The 19,377-nt window shown below is 37.6% G+C and overlaps 1 protein-coding gene across 1 annotated transcript in view; it reads left to right on the plus strand.

The window, feature by feature from the left end:
* Positions 1-19,377, plus strand: part of LOC111054675 (glypican-5-like) — a 203,932-nt gene that overhangs the window by 126,118 nt on the left and 58,437 nt on the right. The window contains exons 3-5 of the mRNA XM_039439616.1: positions 12,422-12,666; positions 14,401-14,666; positions 17,818-18,061. Of these exons, the coding sequence (XP_039295550.1) occupies positions 12,422-12,666; positions 14,401-14,666; positions 17,818-18,061 (755 nt within the window). The remainder of the gene's footprint in view (positions 1-12,421; positions 12,667-14,400; positions 14,667-17,817; positions 18,062-19,377) is intronic.

Below are 19,377 nucleotides of genomic sequence, written 5' to 3' on the forward strand. Positions count from 1 at the left end.
TGTTGATTAACACTTTGTAATGAATAACTATAGTAGTAGTATGTAGATTAGCCCGATCTATTCTACATCCTATTATAGCAACATTCAATTAGAGTTTTCTCAATATGGGGAAAGCACATTAAAAAAAGCGCCACCATTCCTTTTACAGCATAGTGTGGGGAAAATGACATCTCATACGTGGTGAACAAATATGAAATGTAATTTTTTTCATTCTTCCTGTGGTGGAGGAAAACAAGGAACATAGTTTAATTTGTACCAAACGCTAGTAGTGTGGTTTGAGAGTTTAGCGCTAGTAGTGTAGTTTGAGAGTTTAGATATCTGTGATTTTAAAGATTTTAAATGTGGGGATATTTTTAATATGCAAATTAAGCAGGTGTTAACTGGGGCAGCAGATGTCAGTTAACACCTGCTAAAACAAAGATGGCCGCCGCCGCCGCTGGGGAACCGTTGGGGACACCTGCTTCCTATTGGTTGGGGTGGTGGGGAAGGGGGACGCCATTTTGAACACACCCATGCTTGGTAGGGGAGATGGACACCTGCTACAATGGCCTCTTCCTATTGGTTGGGGTGGTGGGGGCACGACGCCATTTTGAACACGCCCCTTGCTTCCTATTGGCTGGGGGCGGGGCCAAAATGCCCGACTGGGGCTGGGGGGGTGGAGGGGGCAGTACCAAAATGGCTGACTAGGGCAGGGGGGGTGGAGGGGGGCGTGGCCACGCCCCTTGATTCCTATTGGCTGGGGGCGGGGCCAAAATGGCCGACTGGGGCTGGGGGGGTGGAGGGGGAATGGCTGACTAGGGCAGGGGGGGTGGAGGGGGGCGTGGCCACGCCCCTTGATTCCTATTGGCTGGGGGCGGGGCCAAAATGGCCGACTGGGGCTGGGGGGGTGGAGGGGGGAGGCCACACCCCTCGATTTCTATTGGTTAGGCAGCTCTCTCAAAACTCCACTACTATGTTCCTTTTTAAATTTCGCGTCGACGTATATACGAGGTTTTAGGAAATTTTGCATTTCAATTATAATATAAAAGAAAAATCTGGTGTGGCGCACTCACACAACTTTCTTTGCCGTTATGAAAATTTATCACCCGACGCTAGTGTTCCCGCGCATCTCAAGTCTACTATTCAAAGATCTGCCAGCTGCTGGTGACAGGACAATAACGCTGGAGGCACACGAAGTCTGCTATCTCTTCATAGTGGATGATTCACACACACACACACACACACACACACACACACACACACACACACACACACACACACACACACACACACACACACACACACACACACAACACACACACACACACACACACACACACACACACACACAGACCAATACCCAAAAACCACTTTTTTGGACTCAGGGGATCTTGAAACGTATAGAAATTTAGAAATTTGGGTACCTTAATTTTTTTCGGAAAGCAATACTTTCCTTACCTATGGTAATAGGGCAAGGAAAGTAAAAAAGGAGCCTCCTTCATACGCCAATATTAGAGTAAGAATCAGACTATAGAATTATTCATCATAAATCAGCTGACAAGTGATTACACAGATGTGTGGAGAAGCCAGTCTATTGCTGTATTTCCATAAGGTCTATAGTTTCAATCAGGTACTTGTGGATGAGAATACTGCGTGAGGTCTACTGTTCACAGAACTACTAGTATCATAGGCTGTATGTATGTTATTAACTATAGTGAGGTCCACGTTATAATGACAGTGTTTCATTGGCCATGGTATTGCTATCTTTGTCTATCATTCAACAAAGCAGATATCTCTCTCTCGCTTTGGTCTGTTGCCAGATCGTCTTTCAACAATGTAGAATTAATAATCAATCAAAAAAATATTTCACCTTAATTTTGAAATTATTGAAAAATATAATTCCTTGCTTAATAAAATATAATTGATTATTTTGAACGAGAATGAACAGTTGATATTACATCAATAAACCTGTATCAGCTACCGTATATACAAGGGATTGACAAGACAGAGTATCGGCAACGTTTTTCTCCTATCTTTCTTCACTGCCATTATAATGTGGACCACACTATATACTACTACCCGCATGTGAATAGAGTTGTAAATCATACCATTCTGCAAACTGCCAACTGCCAACCTTACATGACGTCATGATTGACCATCTGTGCAAGAAATTCAAACATTCCGCGTTTTTCACTATCATTAAATAGTTATAGCTGAAGAGAAATTCATTACTTTTTGTCGGCATTTGATGAATTTGAGGTATTGATGTCATATTTATGAGGAATGTCTACAGTTTGAAATGAATTTCTCTATAGAGAGATCTTTTAAATAAGTTTTCAAACTTGAGACTTTAAAATTTTGTATAGTGTGAGGAAAATGTATCCTAAAAAAAAACCCAGTTTATGAAACAGGCTCCAATGTTTCTGAACGAATAGACTGAATTCTTACCATTTTCCTGTTTCCTATATTGAAATAGTATCTTAAGTCACAAGGACGGGAAGGGGCCTTTTGCAGGCGAAAATGATGTTCCTAGTCGAGGCGCCAGCCGAGACTAGAATTTTATTCGAGCACTCCAAAAGACATTCATGTCCAAGTAGGGACACACGATCCGGCGAAATCGCCGTCCGGCGTTTTCGCCGGACGAAGCTTCGCCGTCCGGTTGCAAGAAGTACACAGGAAGGCATGGGGCAGAACACACGACTCCGGCGACGCCGGCGACGGCGAAAACCCCGGTCCGGCGAGAAATAGATCCGGCGATATCGCCGGGTATTCTCTACTTCGCCGTCCGGTTTTGCCGCCGGAAAGCAGTAGCAGGGCATTGTACTATATGTGCAGGGACACACGATCCGGCGAAAACGCCGGACGGCGCTGTCCCCACCCATGCCACTTCTTTATTTATTAACATTTGTAACGTTACAAATGGGTAGGGTAGGGTTACAAGGGTAGGTTACAAGGGTAGGGTTGTAAGTAGGGATGGGTATCGATACATCGATGTTCAGGTATAGCGATCTATCTCATATTCTAGGTACACCTGACAACAATTCTCCTTGTATTATGAAAAAGACCTAATTTTCAGCTTCAAGCATCATCACCAACTACATTGTCCTCACATTGATATTTTGCACAACGACATAAGTTCTTGAGATTATGTTCTATTAGAATTACCAGTAAGATACACTTCATTTCAGTATTTCCTAGTGGCGAGGCGCGCTTAAGGACACCTCAAGGATCTAAATTTCAAACACATAACTTTCGACACAATGCTCAGATTTCATCGTACTACACTTCATCCTTCTCGGTTCGTCACGACGGTTCAAAATCATGCCTAATAAGTCAAATTCGGTCGAAAAATGGAAAATTTATTGTTGAGTGTACGGTACTTAAGCCCATATTCCAATACACAGAAAATGACCAATTTCTATATTCAAAGTTGCATGTCTTGTGAAATACTTCTGATAAAATTTCAAAATCTAGTGAGAATGTGAAAATATATTGTCCCCCTCCAATAAATAATACTTTCGATTCCAAAACAATTTGGAAGTTAAGATTTTAAAAATGGTGATTTCCGGCAAAAACGCCGGACGGCGATGTCGCCGGATCGTGTGTCCCTGCACTTACACTTTTTTTGTCATAATAATGTACAAAATAATAATTGAGAAACAGAAAACATTACCTGCTTGTGCTGACATTACTACATGCATTCTATAAACATAACCTAGTTCACAAGTTTCGAATCAGGAATGTCTTGATTGTAGTTGACTGAACGGCGGGTTTTTGCAACAGTTTTGCTGTTCCTATTTCTGAACTAAGAAACATATACTAGACTGTAAAGAAAACATATGATTTTATTACAGTATAGTATGCTGTAATGAGAATCATATGTTTATTTGCTCTACGAACAGCTGTTTACCGGCTTGATTTCATGGATGTATAAAACAGGTAAAATTGAATGACTTTGACAAAAATATTTTTTTATCTATTTCCTCACCTCACTCTACTTCTTCCTCTAATTTGTCTGAGCACCTCAACCTTTCCTACTTACCTGACTCACACATTCTCTCTCTCCAACTCTTTCACACTCTTTTTCACTCTCTCTCTCTCACACTCTATTTCACTCTCTCTCTCTTTCTTTCCCACTCACTCCCTCCTCATATTTTTCTCTCCTCCTGTTTTCTTCTTCTTCTTCTTCTTCTTCTTCTTCTTCTTCTTCTCACCTCATCACTTGAACTCTCATTCTTCTTCTCACCTTCACTCACTCCCTCTCTCTGACTCTCACACTCTCAGACTCTCTCTCTCTCTCTCACCCGACACAAACTATGCAAGGTCGCTGTCTGTCTACCGCCCGTCTAGTACAGTTTGGCTCGAAGAAAGACAAAACAAAGAAGAAGAGACTACAAATAAAAGAAGAAAAAGACATAATATATAGCACAGAGACCGTGGGAACACCTCTGAACATATTTACAATATATACACGTATATTTCGTATTGATGCAGGTCATATGTATATATACATATGTATATATATATACAACATATATACATATAATATTGACATGTGCACCTTTTATAGCCACTAGCCGGGTTCATGTGCCTGGTAATTCTTGTCTCTTTTAATAGAGTTGTTTTAGCAAGGTCTGGCTCGGTTTTTGCAAATCGAATCTGCATTTTCTCAAATTTCATTCCATTTTTGCTAAAAAACATAAATCTCGCTGTGGAAAAAACTGATTATCTGTCAATTTTACGAGATTTGAGCCTTTGATATTCAAATGATGATTGATTGATTGATTTGAAGATTTGGTAATCAACTTGGGACAATATAACCTCTTATCAAAATTTTGGAACTAACTAGCAGTTACCCTGTGCTCCACAAGGGTCTAATTTAAAACATGACAAACTTAAAACTTGACGTACTGAAATCTTGAAGAATTAAAAATAGGTCTATAACCATGCTTGGTAAATTAAGAACCAATATGCAAAAAATAAAAATCTGGTGTGGCGCACTCACACAACTTTCCTTGCCGTTATGAAAATTGATCACTGACGCTAGTGTTCCCGCGCATCTCAAGTCTACTATTCAAATATTTGAGCCAGCTGGTGACAGGGCAATAACGCTGGAGACACACATGAGGTCTGCTATCTCTTCATAGTGAATGATTTAATAGAATCAACAATAATTTGCAATTGAATAATCACATTTTCTCGAATTTAAAGCTTATTTTCAATTTTAGGTGAAAATGTTACAGAACATTAATTGTAGAGATTTTCATGCTCAATCTACTCCACTTGATTTTCTTTGTTTCAATTGTATCTGAAGCCTGATAATTGGGAATCTATCTGCATTGATGGGGCGGAGCTCCTGAAATTTTTACAGATATGGGACTTGTGGCAGTTGATAGAGCTTTTCGATGACTATTTTAGGTATGAATTTGATCAAAATCGTTGGAGCCGTTTCCGATAAAATCACGAAAAACCCTGTTTTTGACAACATTTTCGCCATTTTAGCCGCAATCTTGAATTGCATTTGATCGAAATTGCTCGTGTCGGATCCTTATAGTGAAAGGACCTTAAGTTCCAAATTTCAAGTCATTCCGTTAATTGGGAGATGAGATATCGTGTACACAGACGCACATACACTCATACACACACACACACACATACAAACCAATACCAAAAAACAACTTTTTTGGACTCAGGGGACCTTGAAACGTATAGAAATATGGAAATTGGGGTACCTTAATTTTTTTCGGAAAGCAATACTTTCCTTACCTATGGTAATAGGGCAAGGAAAGTAAAAATTTCAAGTTGATCAGTCTAGTAGTTGAGACGTGATGATGCGTCATACGTGAATTTCTTATTCCGTACGCGTATAAGCCAATTCTCTCCTTTTTAATTCAAGTAGCCCTTATTATAAAATACGTTATTGGAAAATTTGAGATATTTTGGAATAGCATATCAAAGGATGTATTCCCCGTAATCATTTTATGAAGAATGAAGAGACCGATAACTCAAGAGAGAGAGAAAAGAAGAAGATGAAAATGAAGATGAGGAAGAATATTGAGAAGTAAAGAGGATGAAAAAGTAAGAGTGAAAGGGAGTAGGTAATAAGTGGAAGAAAATTGAGAAGCTTAGAAGATGGAGAAGAAGAAGAAATAGAAGAAGAACAAAAATGAAGAAGTAGAAGAGGCGGCCAGAAAAAGAAGTGGTGTGGAAAAAGTACACTACTGTAACTTGTGAGAGGTTGATACTACCCTTATCTAGATCTTCAATCAGCTGTTGAAGTGGATCAAACCCTTCTTCCTTTTCACCAGTAATTCGATCCCTTATCACCCTTCCTTCCTTCCTTTCGATCCCTGTTTTATTTCCTGCATTCTTTCGTGGGATCCAAGTATATTGCCGCTTCCGGAAAGTTTTAGATGTCCTTTCCTTGATGCAGGGATAATCTAAAAAGTAAATAAATGATGGAGTGAAGTGTTGAAGGAAATGTTTCAAGTTTGTATCATCTTATTTCCCTTGTTATGCTACTGATTCTTTCTGACAATTTCAATATTTTTCTAATTCGAAAATTCAAATTTCTTGATCAATAGTAAGATACTACGATTATGATGCTGATCGAGATGTATCCTTCCTATAGTATCCTTTTTCTGGCCGCCTCTTCTTCAACTTTCTTCTTCTTCTTCTTCTTCTTCTTCTTCTTCTTCTTCTTCTTCTTCTTCTTCGCCTTTTCTCTCTCCGGAGTTCTCTCCATTCTCCATGTTTAGATCGTAATTTAATTTATGGTTGACATTTCCAATTGTATATTGTGTATACTTAAAGAAATAAACTTTAATTACGTAAATATAAAAAAATCATTAGTAAGATTATAGTATCACATAATAATAGAGAAAAGTTTGCATAAGAAGATCTGTTATCTCATGGTATAGGTCGTTTATGTTGCCTTATTTATTAGGTCGTTTATTGTTGCCTTAATGATTTGTTTATGTTCCAAATTTCAAGAACATTACTGTCGACTACTGTCTATTATTACTGTTTGGGTGGGTAAGAGTGTAAGAACGGCACAGTGTAATAGACTACCAGCGTCACAAAGACTAATTGATAGGACTATCTGCTTTAGTCAACTGTGAAATTTGGAAGATAGAAGCCCTGTACCATGGGATATCTTCTTATGCTATTTTTTTTCTATGATATTTTTCACTTCCTGCTTTTCATCTTTTTTCTATTTTATACCTTTTCCGGTATTACAGTGTACACCCTTTACAGCTGTGTAACAAGACCAATTGTAAAGCAGGATATGAACAGGAAAACATAATATGTGAATCTTATAAGACATACCTCCAGGTTGAGGATCATAATAATCCCTCTAACCCAATACTTAGACACGATCCTTGGATATAAGATTAGTTCGCTTGACTATCGGCTTCAGTTAACATTGAAATTTGTTGAACATGAACGCCCTATACCATGTGATATCTTTTTCTAGCTATCTTTTCTCTATGATAGAATATAAACGGAAGAAGAAACTAATTAGAAATGGAATGAGTTAGATAATCCTATTTGTAAACAGTCAATTAGTAATATACAGATGGAATTAAATAGAGAATGCATTTATTCAAATTTATGCATTTAATAGCAATTGGGAGGTACCGGGTTCGATTCCCGGGCTGGCAACTAATTTTTGGATAGTAGTTCTCATCGAATTTCCATCTAGCTGTTAACCCTGTTGTCAATGTCTGCAGGTAGCAGAAGTCTTCGGGGTGATTTACAGCATTTATTTAGGATTTTCGTTAAATAATAATTATAATTAGTAATATAGTAAAGGAAAGAATTATTGGCTTATACACGTAGGGGATAGGAAATTCACGAATGACGCATCATCACGTCTCAACTACTCAACTGATTAACTTGAAATTTTGCATATAGATTCTTAATTTACCGAGGATGGTTATAGGCCTATTTTAAATTCTTCAAGATTTTAGTACGTCAAGTTTTCAGTTTCCCAAGTTCTCAATAAATTAGATCCTTGCGGAGCACGGGTTACCTTGTCTATAAGGAAAGAAATGGCCTATACACGTACGGGATAGGAAATTCATGAATGACGCATCATCACGTCTCAACTACTGGACTGATTATTTTGCATACAGATTCCTAATTAACCGAGGATGGTTATAGGCCTATTTTAAATTCTTCAAAATTTTAGTTTGCTCTTTATTAAACCCTTGTGGAGCGGATTACCAGCTATTTAATAATGAAAAATTCACAAAAATCTCTTGAAAGATTCAACAAAATTTCGACAATGATTAGACGAGACACAAGATTAATAGAAGAAAGACGATATGATAGAGGACTAACCAGACGATAAACGAACGAGATAGAACCGTAAAGTCGGTGAGAAATGAAATAAGAAGAGAGAGATAATCTTCCAAAACCAGAGGTGCTTTTGAAACGGCCGGTCAACATTTTAGTTAAAGCAATAGACATCTTCATTGAGAGAGCAGACCTGGCTCATCCTCCCCCTTCTCCTCCTCCTCCTCCTCCTCATCCATCTCATCCACCTCTTTTACCTTCTTTATCATCATCATCATCCCAATCATCAACGTAATAATGATTATAATCTTCAATAGCTCACACTCTTTAGCTGTGGTAGAAAGAGCAGTCCTACCAATTTTCTTTTTTATCTCTTTTTCCTTCTTCCTCCTTCCTCTTCTCTTCGTCCTCCTCCCACCCTTCTTCTTCTTCTTCTGCTAGAGTCCTTTACAGGATCCTCCGACACTGGTGGTCCTTTTAAATCGACCGCCCGGGTTGTTACTTCTTCTTCTTCTTCTTCTTCTTCTTCTTCTTCTTCTTCTTCTTCTTCTCTTCTTCATCATCTTCTTCTTCTTCTTCTTCTTCTTCTTCTTCTTCTTCTTCTTCCTCTCCCTCTCTTCTTCTTCTTCTTCACCATCATCTTCTTCTTCTACTACTACTTCTTCACCGTCTTCTTCTTCTCCTCCTCCTTCTCCTCCTCTCTTTTCCTCCTTCTTTTCCTACTTTTCTTCTTCCTCCTTCTTCCTTCCTTTTATTCTCACCAGTTTGCTCTACTTGTTATAGCAGTATTTGTTAACAAATCTCTTTCTCATGACTATGTTTTTGTTGTCTAGTAAGAATAGACAGAGAAAATGAAACAATCTATAAGTTTTCTCTGGAATAGGGTACAACTTGTAATATACTCTTAGCAAAATATACGCTTTCTACAACTTCTCATATCTAGAATGTTTTGTCTCCTTCACACTTCTACTCTATGAAATGGGGTTTTTGTCTATGAAAAATTTATTATAATATTGTGAGTAAAACAATCCCCAAAAATTTTCAAATTTTCAAATTTGTTCAATCATGAATCATGAGTAATGAACATGGAACAGTGTAGAATTTACGGAGCGATTAATGTCGATATATTGAGGTGTGTGATTGGTTCGCTCCGTCCACTGTGGGCGTGTCTAGTGTCGACCAATAGCAGAGCTCAACCTTGAAAGGTCAATCGACTGGGCTTACCAATCGGCTTCATTTACAGTAGACACTCGGCTACTTTATGTTTAAGTGTTGAAACTGAGTTGAAAAATCGCTTCCCGGTGGTTCGGAATCCATCTAAAGCTGTAGGTCCACTCATTTTATATTATCATCCTATTATTATCATCCACGCACAAGTCTGAGCTCATGTGGCCATCACCTTCAGCAAAACAAGTAGTGTCAAGTAGACTCTGAATTGTATTCTAAACGTCTCACTATGGCAAAAAACCGGTATTATAAAACAAAATCTTGGCGAGCCTGTGATCAAATTATGTCATTCAAAGTCAATGTAAGTTGAACACACTGATTTTCAGCAAATCTTCCAAAAGACCACTGTTAAAAACTTATCAAATTAAGTGCTCAAATTCATGCTCTCCCTATAAACGTGTCTCGTTTCAAACCTACACGTTCAGTCATAAATTTACCCCCACTACTGGCAGCACATATAGGAGTGGGCGCCTCCTTTAGCATGTTAAAGGGTCATCGGTCTCTTCTTCATCGTCTCCTCCTCCTCCTTCTTCTTCTTCTTCTTCTTCTTCTTCTTCTTCTTCTTCTTCTTCTTCTTCTTCTTCTTCTTCTGCTTCTTCTTCCTCCTCCTTCTCATGTGTTCACTCTCTTTATGGTTTCATATCACCTCAGGCTACTTTACCATTCTTCTGCCTCTTCTAATTCTATCATCGACGATCCACTGTGTTATAATATCAGTTTGTCCTTTTCTTGCTCACTGTTCAAATAGTATTCTTCATCTCTTTCTTCTCCTAAACTCAACTGATTCCACTCTTACTTTCTTGCGATCAAGTTGCAATTTTCTAGATGCTGCTATCAACTTCAATTCATTAGGAACAAAGAATGTCTCAAGATTTCTTTCAAGTAGGCAAGGCAGCTATTAACACTTCTATTGGGTCCACGTTATAATGGTAGTATTTGTTTATAACATGGGTATTGCTATCCTTGTCTATCATTCGACAAAGCAGATAACTCTATCCTTTTATACCTCCGCAACGTTGCCAGATTGATCTTCAACAATGTAGAAATATAACACTTATTGGTAGGTTCACGCTATGATGACAATATTAGATTAACATTGTTGTTGCTATCCTTGTCTATCATTCGACAAAGCAGATAGCATTATCGTTTTCTAGCTCCGCAATGTTGCCACATTGATCTTCAATCAACAATGTAGAAATATAGTTAATTGACAAAATATTCATTCTCAATGGGCTGTGAAATGTGGCAGCCCTGTACCAGAGAGTATAGAATGAACGAGTACATTCTATAATCTACATTCTAATGTTATATTCTATATTCTCTGCTTCTTCATAAATAAATAAATGTTTATTTTCCCAAAAAATTTAAATTACTACATCAATTATAGAATTGAATGAAAAAGACTAAGAAATTGTCAAAAACCACAGATGGATAGTCTAGTAGGGGGATTCCAAAATATGTTGTATATTGTATTTCTTATTCGTGTATTGTTTTTTGGAAATTAACTGAATTGAATTGAATTGTGTAATAACCGAAACCGTTATTTCTAAGTATAAATAAATCTGTGGTTTTTGACAATTTCTTAGTCTTTTTCATTCAATATGAATAATTACCACAATATCAACTTCTCAACTACACAAAATGTCAATTATAGAAAATACTAGTAGTTCTGTGAACAGTAGACCTCACGCAGTATTCTCATCCACAAGTACCTGATTGAAACTATAAACCTTATGGAAATACAGCAAAAGACTGGCTTCTACTCACATCTGTGTAATGACTTGTAAGCTGATTTATGATGAATAATTCTATAGTCTGATTTTTACACTAATATTGGCGTATGAAGGAGGCTCTTTTTTCCTTTTATATTATCCTTGAAATGCAAAATTTCCAAAAACCTTGTATATACGTCGACGCGCAATTAAAAAAGGAACATACCTGTCAAATTTCATGAAAATCTATTACCGCGTTTCGCCGTAAATGCGCAACATATGAACATTTAAACATTAAGAGAAATGCCAAACCGTCGACTTGAATCTTAGACCTCACTTCGTTCGGTCAATTAGACAGTTTACAATTAAATAGAATGGTTAGTTCCAGATATATCTTACAATATGTCTTCTTAATGTTCAGTGTTTTCAGTGTGGAAATCGACCTACTCCACTATGGCGTACCAGAGTAGAGTACCAGCGTATTCTAGAGTAGATATGATCATAAGAGCAGATGATCTTCATAATTGCTCTTCTTAAGAGCATACTTCATGAGTGCAATGTTGGCAAACTGAGGTTTACACAGACTATTCACGATTCTAGGAAAAATATCTTGAAACAACTTGGAAACAGTTTTTTTACGAGGTGTATAAACGTTTTTAAGACGAGAAAGTAGTTGCAAAAAGTGGGGTGCTTTTGTGTGAAATTGACAAAGTTTTGGGGAGTGGCAGGTTGTAGGTAGCAGGTGACACTGCCGTGCAAATGGGCAAACTTGCCTGATAAATCCTAAATTTCATCGCCTTAATGGATCCGCCACGTCTTGGGTTGAGGGTTCAGACGACGCTAATTAATAGGCAAAGAGCTGGGATAAGATTGTGTGACATTGTTAGTTTGTAGACGTGAACGTACGTCTTCGTTAGTTTGTAAACGTACGTCTATGTTGTGTTGTGATATCCATGTTAGATTATAACGATGTAACGTATTTTGCTAGATAGTAATATACGTTTTAGATAGATTCTGATAGAAGAAAATCAAATGAAAACAGTGAGATGAAAAAGAGATTTTTTAATTTTATAACCACAATACTATACGCAATTTTAGTCATTTATTTTTCAATAATATTACACTTTTGTATGGATCTATTTTCCCAATGAATATCTTAAACCATTCCCACCTAATTCACTTACATTTTTGTCATGTTTCAGACCACGTGACACATTTGGCGCGCGACTCTGAGAATCGCACACACGCGCTGTTCGCGGACGTGTATCGCGGCATGGCGACTCGTGCACGCGAGCCGATCGCGCGCCTCTTCCGCGCACTGGTCGACTTTTCGCGTGCGAGCAACGATCAGCTGATTTCCTCAGCCATTCCGCCAGACGATGCCGATCAGCTGATTGCAGCTGTTGAACGCTTCTTCGCCCATCTGTTCCCGCTTGTCTATCATCAGGTGAGTTTACTTTCTTACTTTACTTTACTGAGTTTTTGTGTTTGGATTGAGTGTACTTTCGAAATATTGTTTCTGATACTTTTGCAATCTTGTTTGTTGTACCGATTTTGCCAATAGAGCTATTAATAGAGTGAACAATTTCTGTAATATTATTACCTAGGTTTATTCAATACCTAGTAGATAATATAAGCACTTACAGTCCGGATCCTGTAGCTTTGCCTATCGGAGGAGGGCCACTAGACTACAATACTACCCAAACAAAAACATCCAACGTTTTTGAATTTGTATCTTTCCATAAGCAACAGATGCTCTTTTGTATCTTCTCAAAAACAACCGTGTTGCATCCAAAAAGATACACAAGGAACTTTAATGTATCTTCCAATAAGCAACAGATGCTCTTCTGTATCTCCTCAAAAACAACCTTGTTGCATCCGAAAAGATACACGAGGAGCTTTAATGTATCTTTCCATAAGCAACCGATGTTCTTGTGTGTCTTTTAAAAAGTAACGTGTTACATCCGAAAAGATACACGAGGAGCTTTAATGTATCTTTCCATAAGCAACAGATGCTCTTCTGTATCTTCTCAAAAACAATCGTGTTGCATCCGAAAAAATACAAGAGGAGCTTCAATGTATGTTTCCATAAGCAACAGATGCTCTTCTGTATCTTCTCAAAAGCAACATGTTGCATCCGAAAAGATACACGAGGAGCTTTAATGCATCTTTCAATAAGCAACTGATGCTCTACTGTATCTTCTCAAAAGCAACGTGTTGCATTCGAAAAGATACACGAGGAGCTTCAATGTATCTTTCCATAAGCAACAGATGCTCTTCTGTATCTTCTCAACAGCAACGTGCTGTTGCATCCATAAAGATACACGAGAAGCTTTAATGTATCTTTCCATAAGCAACAGATGCTCTTCTGATCTTCTCAAAAGCAACGTGCTGTTGCATCCGTAAAGATACACAAGAAGCTTTAATGTATCTTTCCATAAGCAACAGATGCTCTTCTGTATCTTCTCAAAAGCAACGTGCTGTTGCATCCGTAAAGATACACAAGAAGCTTTAATGTATCTTTCCATAAGCAACAGATGCTCTTCTGTATCTTCTCAAAAGCAACGTGCTGTTGCATCCGTAAAGATTCACAAGAAGCTTTCATGTATCTTTCCATAAGCAACAGATGTTCTTCAGTATCTTCTCAAAAACAACCGTGATGCATCCGAAAAGATACACGAGGAGGTTTTATGTATCTTTCCATAAGCAACAGATGCTCTTTCGTATCTTCTCAAAAGCAATGTGTTGCATCCGAAAAGATACACAAGTAGCTTTTTGGTGTTACGTCCTTTGAGCAAAGGTAGACTTACATAAATGGTAACAGAAATTTTAAAATAAAAACACACATATATTGTCAAATTCTACAGTTTTATCTGTACAGGACCATGGTTTCGTGACCACACCGGTCACATTTTCAAGTTGTCGGTCGTGTACTAAATAAAACAGTGTAGAATTTGACAACTTATTTGTGTTCTTATTCAATTATAGAACGGTTCTACAATATTGACAGTGACTCAGTCGAATTTTTAACAAAACGTTTCATCCTTCAATGTCAAAGATTTTTTGGTAATCATAAAGGCACTTTTCTATGAGTATTTTTTTCAATAAATTATGCTTTAAATTTAAAAACTGTTGTGTTCCTTATTTTTTCAAATTAATTATTTTTCAAATTATTTCACAGGCTGTACACTCTCACCAGTCCGCTTTCACGGAAGATTACAGGCGTTGCGTTCTAGACGCGACGGCAAGCGTGCAGCCGTTTGGCGCGGCGCCGCGACGCTTGGGAGAGACGCTTGCCGCGTCGCTGCAACGTTCGCGAACGTTCGCACAGGCGCTGCTCGCTGGCGGTCAGGTGATGAACACGACTGACCGCCTCATGGGAGAGAAGACAACTCGCGGTCTAGATAACTGCTTCGGGGCCTTGTTGAGGTTGACTTACTGTCCGAGGTTTGTGCCGAAAATTAATCGAATTCTATTTAAGAAAATGTTTCTCGGTGGTTGCCCAAAAGCCTGTTAGATTTTAATCATGATCAGTCGTGGTTTTGCCACGCAAATCAATCAGAATATTCTTCTTATCAAAAATGCCTTCTCTGATATGTTCTTGTGTAGCATTTAATCGTATATATGATTATATTATGTGAATGTACTGTATTCCGTGTTATAATCCATATGTGTGACATGGCCCACTGTACTATTTCAAGTATTCATCGGCTAATAAATATATTTCTTTTTCCATTTGTATTTTCTATAATTGAAATTCAACAGACTTTTGTGCAACTAACCAATCAATTAATAGAATCACAATTATTACTTGAAAATTGAAAATCAAAGTGCCTTTTTAACATGTATTTTATCATAGTGAAGGTAAGAATTATTAGTACACTTAAGCTCAACTCAAACCTAGGCGACTCAGGTCGAGAAGAGACTCGACTCTAGACGAGAGCATGTTAAATACACATGGTGACAGTGAATGGTGACAGTCGCGGAGACTAGAGTCGACTGGTCTGAGTGTCACCATTTGGAAACACATGCTCTCCACTAGAGTCCAGTCTCTTCTCGACCTGAGTCGCGTAAGTGTGAGTTGAGCCGTAGACTCAAATTATACTCGAATACGTTTGTAAGAAATCCACAGAGTTCTGTTCTCTGATCTACACAAAATATAAATAAATAAATGTTTATTTCCCCCAAAAAGTAATACTAATATAATCATATTGATATTATCAATGGCTTCGTTCGCCATATCCGTCTAGCCAGGGGGCTCCGCCCCCTGGACCCCCGACTGGATCGTCCAAGAATGAGATCAGCAGGCGAGCGAAGCGAGCCTGCATTTTTCATTTGGGCATTTTTATCAATGTTAGGACAATCCAGTGGGGGTCCAGACTAAACGGATATGGCGAGCGAATCGAGCCTGACTACTAGTAATATAATATTCCCAGGATTGAAGTAGCAGTGCCCAATCAATTTTTCCGCGATAAATGCATTAATTTAAATCTTCAACTTGGTGCCAACCTAACAAAGACAACTCAACTTAATTCCAACCTGACAAAATTATTAATTTAGTTGCCAGTTAACTGTTTCGAAGAGGTACTCTATCTAGATTATAGTTCTATAGTAACATATGATATGGAAATTTCAATTATAATTAAGAGATTGGGAGAAGAAGAATATACATGCTAAAGGACGAACTTTAAACCCTTAAAAACAACCCTTAGAGTTGAAATATTGCCAAAAGATTTCTTAGTGCGCCTCTAAAGGGCCAACTGAACATACCTACCAAATTTGAACGTTTTTGGTCCGGTAGATTTCTAGTTATGCGAGTGAGTGAGTGAGTGAGTGAGTGAGTGCCATTTCGCTTTTATATATATAGATTTGAACACACAATCCTGTTGATTATTGGAGCGTAAATTTGAATATGTAGCGAAAGAGCTACACTATTTTATTCATTCATTCATTTAATCATTCAGAATCACACAACTTACAGAAAAGTACCACAGGCTTATAAGCCCAAAACGGTTCCAATTCTAATTTATACAACAGTCTTTACTATATTGAAGATTCATAGAGCAGAAAATCACAGCTAAAATGGCTGGTTCACAGCGTGCTCTGTGTATCGATTCTGATTTAACAATGTTTCTTTTGTAGTAAAGTGTCAGAAAACATTCTCAAATGTCACGGCTCACATGCTATACGTGGAGTATCCACGAGGCGTTTACGAGTCGGCAGGGCAGAAAGCTCTCCGATTGGCTGATTATCAGCTGATTCACGAACGCCAAACCAAACAGCCAATAGGAGAGCTTCATGCCCTGCCGACTCGTCCGCAGTCAGTGCAAAAACGTTACATGTGGCTTGGCCCTAATTTCTCTGATTTCATTTTTCCCTGAAGATGAAGGGCTTGACATGACCATTAAACCCTACAGCAGTTACTTTCATTTATAAGAATAACTGAGGTCTAGAGAAGTTTACCTAATTTGATGATTTGCAACTGTAATGACATGTTTAGTTCATGCATACTTCCTGGATTACAATTTCCCATTTACCAATATTTTAATTTTAAATGAAAATACTAAGAAATTGTCAAGAACCACAGATTTATTATTTAAACTCAGATTTAAACAACCGAAACCGGTCGTTCTAAGTATCAATAAATCTGTAGTTCTTGACAATTTATTAGTATTTTTATTTAATATGAATAATTACCACAATATTTATTTATTTATTCATCATTTACAATCAACTTAAGGACAAAGAAACAGACTACAGTATCAATATCAACTTCTCAACTACACGATATTTTTCCTCCACCTACTGTCTAAAGTACTTACTTTACTCCCTGAAACATAATACTAAAGTGTCACTTTTTCGCTCTCGGTAGTAAAAAACAGAAAAACTCCCTAGGGAGGAGAAGTGACCCCATTTAAATAACATGGGAAGCATCTCTATTTTGAAACTTACATTGTAATAGGGTAGAAGGTCTAAGCTCAGATGAGAAAGCATAATAGAGGTATCTGTCATTGAGTCAACTGAATTCAATACCACAACCAGAAATTTGATCAACTCATGAAATATATGTTTGTATGATATTATATTCTTAATATTAGCAGACGATAAAAATTTATACAATTTTAAAAATATTATATTCTATTCAAAATACCAGCCAACAAAATATTTTTCATCTGCAATTCAAATCTGAACCGCGTGATCTGGAGTCAGCCATTTTTGGTTGACGCCCAGCTGATATAATTGTTACAACTCTTGCCGATAGATAGTGCAATCGGCAGTGCCAATCATACGACCGGTTTTTGGGTTTCAGATTTTAGGTTATGTTGTTAGGAAACATTGTCACCAATACGTAAGTTATTAAAATGATATTATTTGCAGTTTCTATAAAAAAATGTAGATGGAGGAAAAATGTTGAGTACATCACGAGCGAAAAATACGTTTTCTCCCTCAGGAAAATTGTTGCCCTCGGCTTCGCCTCGGGCTTCAAACTTTTTCCCACAGGGAGAAAAAGTCGTACTTTTCACTCTAGATATACAAATAACTATTAATTTCTTGTTTCCCATTTATTAATATTTGAATTTCCCTTTTCTCCCTTCAGATGTCAAGGCGTGGACACGTCCATCAAGCCTTGCAACGGCTACTGTCTGAACGTGGTACGAGGCTGTTTGACCCAGCAACGCGCCCAAGAGCTCGACTTGCCCTGGAACAATTTCCTCGCCGAAACTGAGAGGCTCGCCAAGGCGATACAAGCCGACAACCAGCAGGCTTTGAGGCAGCTGCCTAGCTCGCTCTCAGATGCTGTCATGTATGCGCAGATGGATGGAATCAATATTGATGCTAAGGTAGGGTGACTGCGATCAATTAATTGTATTTATTTTATTTATTACAATTTCTTTTTCTTAGTGCTGTTTGCACAGTGATAAATATGCATGTTATTCTTTTTTTGTGTAGTTGAGAAGTTGATATTGTGGTAATTATTCATATTGAATGAAAAAGACTAAGAAATTGTCAAAAAACCACTGATTTATTGATAATTAGAAAGACCGGTTTCGGTTATTACACCATTGTCAATCTCTGATAAACAATGTTTATCATATAAATCAGTGGTTTTTTGACAATTTCTTAGTCTTTTTTCATTCAATATAAATATGCATGTCCTACCGTTAGTGGATAGCCTTAGGCGTTTCAGTACATGCAATGTAAACTAGATGCCGTGAAATTCGATAAACTGAACGGCTCAACTTATTTATTATTTTTATTTTCAAAGGGAAACTCTTCACGAGTATTTTAAGCCCAGGGGATAATGATGAGGGGATGAATGACAAAAACGCTTCCGTTTGTGAGGATGAATGAATGAGAGATGCTGCTGGTTGTGAACTTCCCACTTGTTCCAGTATCTCAAGAAAAGGTCAAAATAGGTAATTGAGAACTGATATCATAAGGAACTGAAAACCTACTGATGAATAGATAAAATTGAATAGATAGACCATCACCGTGATGAAGAATGAGGCCAGGTTTTTGAACCATTGGTGGTGGCGATTGGTATTAGGACTCATTCATTTATTGTATAAAATTACATTTATACTCAATTATATTATTTATCTTCTTCTGCGGACAGCTACATCTACCTTAATTCTTCCTTTATCTCAACTGCATTACCTTTTTCTGCGGAAGATAATGATGAGGAATCATAGATAATGATGGGATGAGAGAAGAAGCATAGAGTCAGTTGTATTTCAAATAACTTCCTAGAGGTGCATTATCGGTTGTGCGTAAACTTCCCCAGTCGACGGCGACAAGCATTGTTGACTTACATATTGTCCAAATTTCAAGTGTGCTAAAACAGCTGATCAAATAACGTTTCATTATTTTTGTTTATTATTCAAGAATCAGAACATTTTTAATAATGTGCATTTTCGTTTGTGCTTACACTTCCGCAGTCGACGGCGACAAGCATTGTCGACTTTTATATTATCCAAATTTCAAGTGTGCTAAAACAGCTGATCAAATAACGCTTCATTATTTTTGTTTATTATTCAAGAATCAGAACATTTTTAATAGTATCAACATATTGCCATTTAAAAGTATAAACTCAACCTCCCTCATTAAAACATAATTGAACATAATTTTTTAGGTTATGTAGAGAAATTGAAATCTT

Source organism: Nilaparvata lugens, chromosome 13 (genome assembly GCF_014356525.2).
Source record: "Nilaparvata lugens isolate BPH chromosome 13, ASM1435652v1, whole genome shotgun sequence".
NCBI classification, from domain to species: Eukaryota; Metazoa; Arthropoda; class Insecta; order Hemiptera; family Delphacidae; genus Nilaparvata; species Nilaparvata lugens.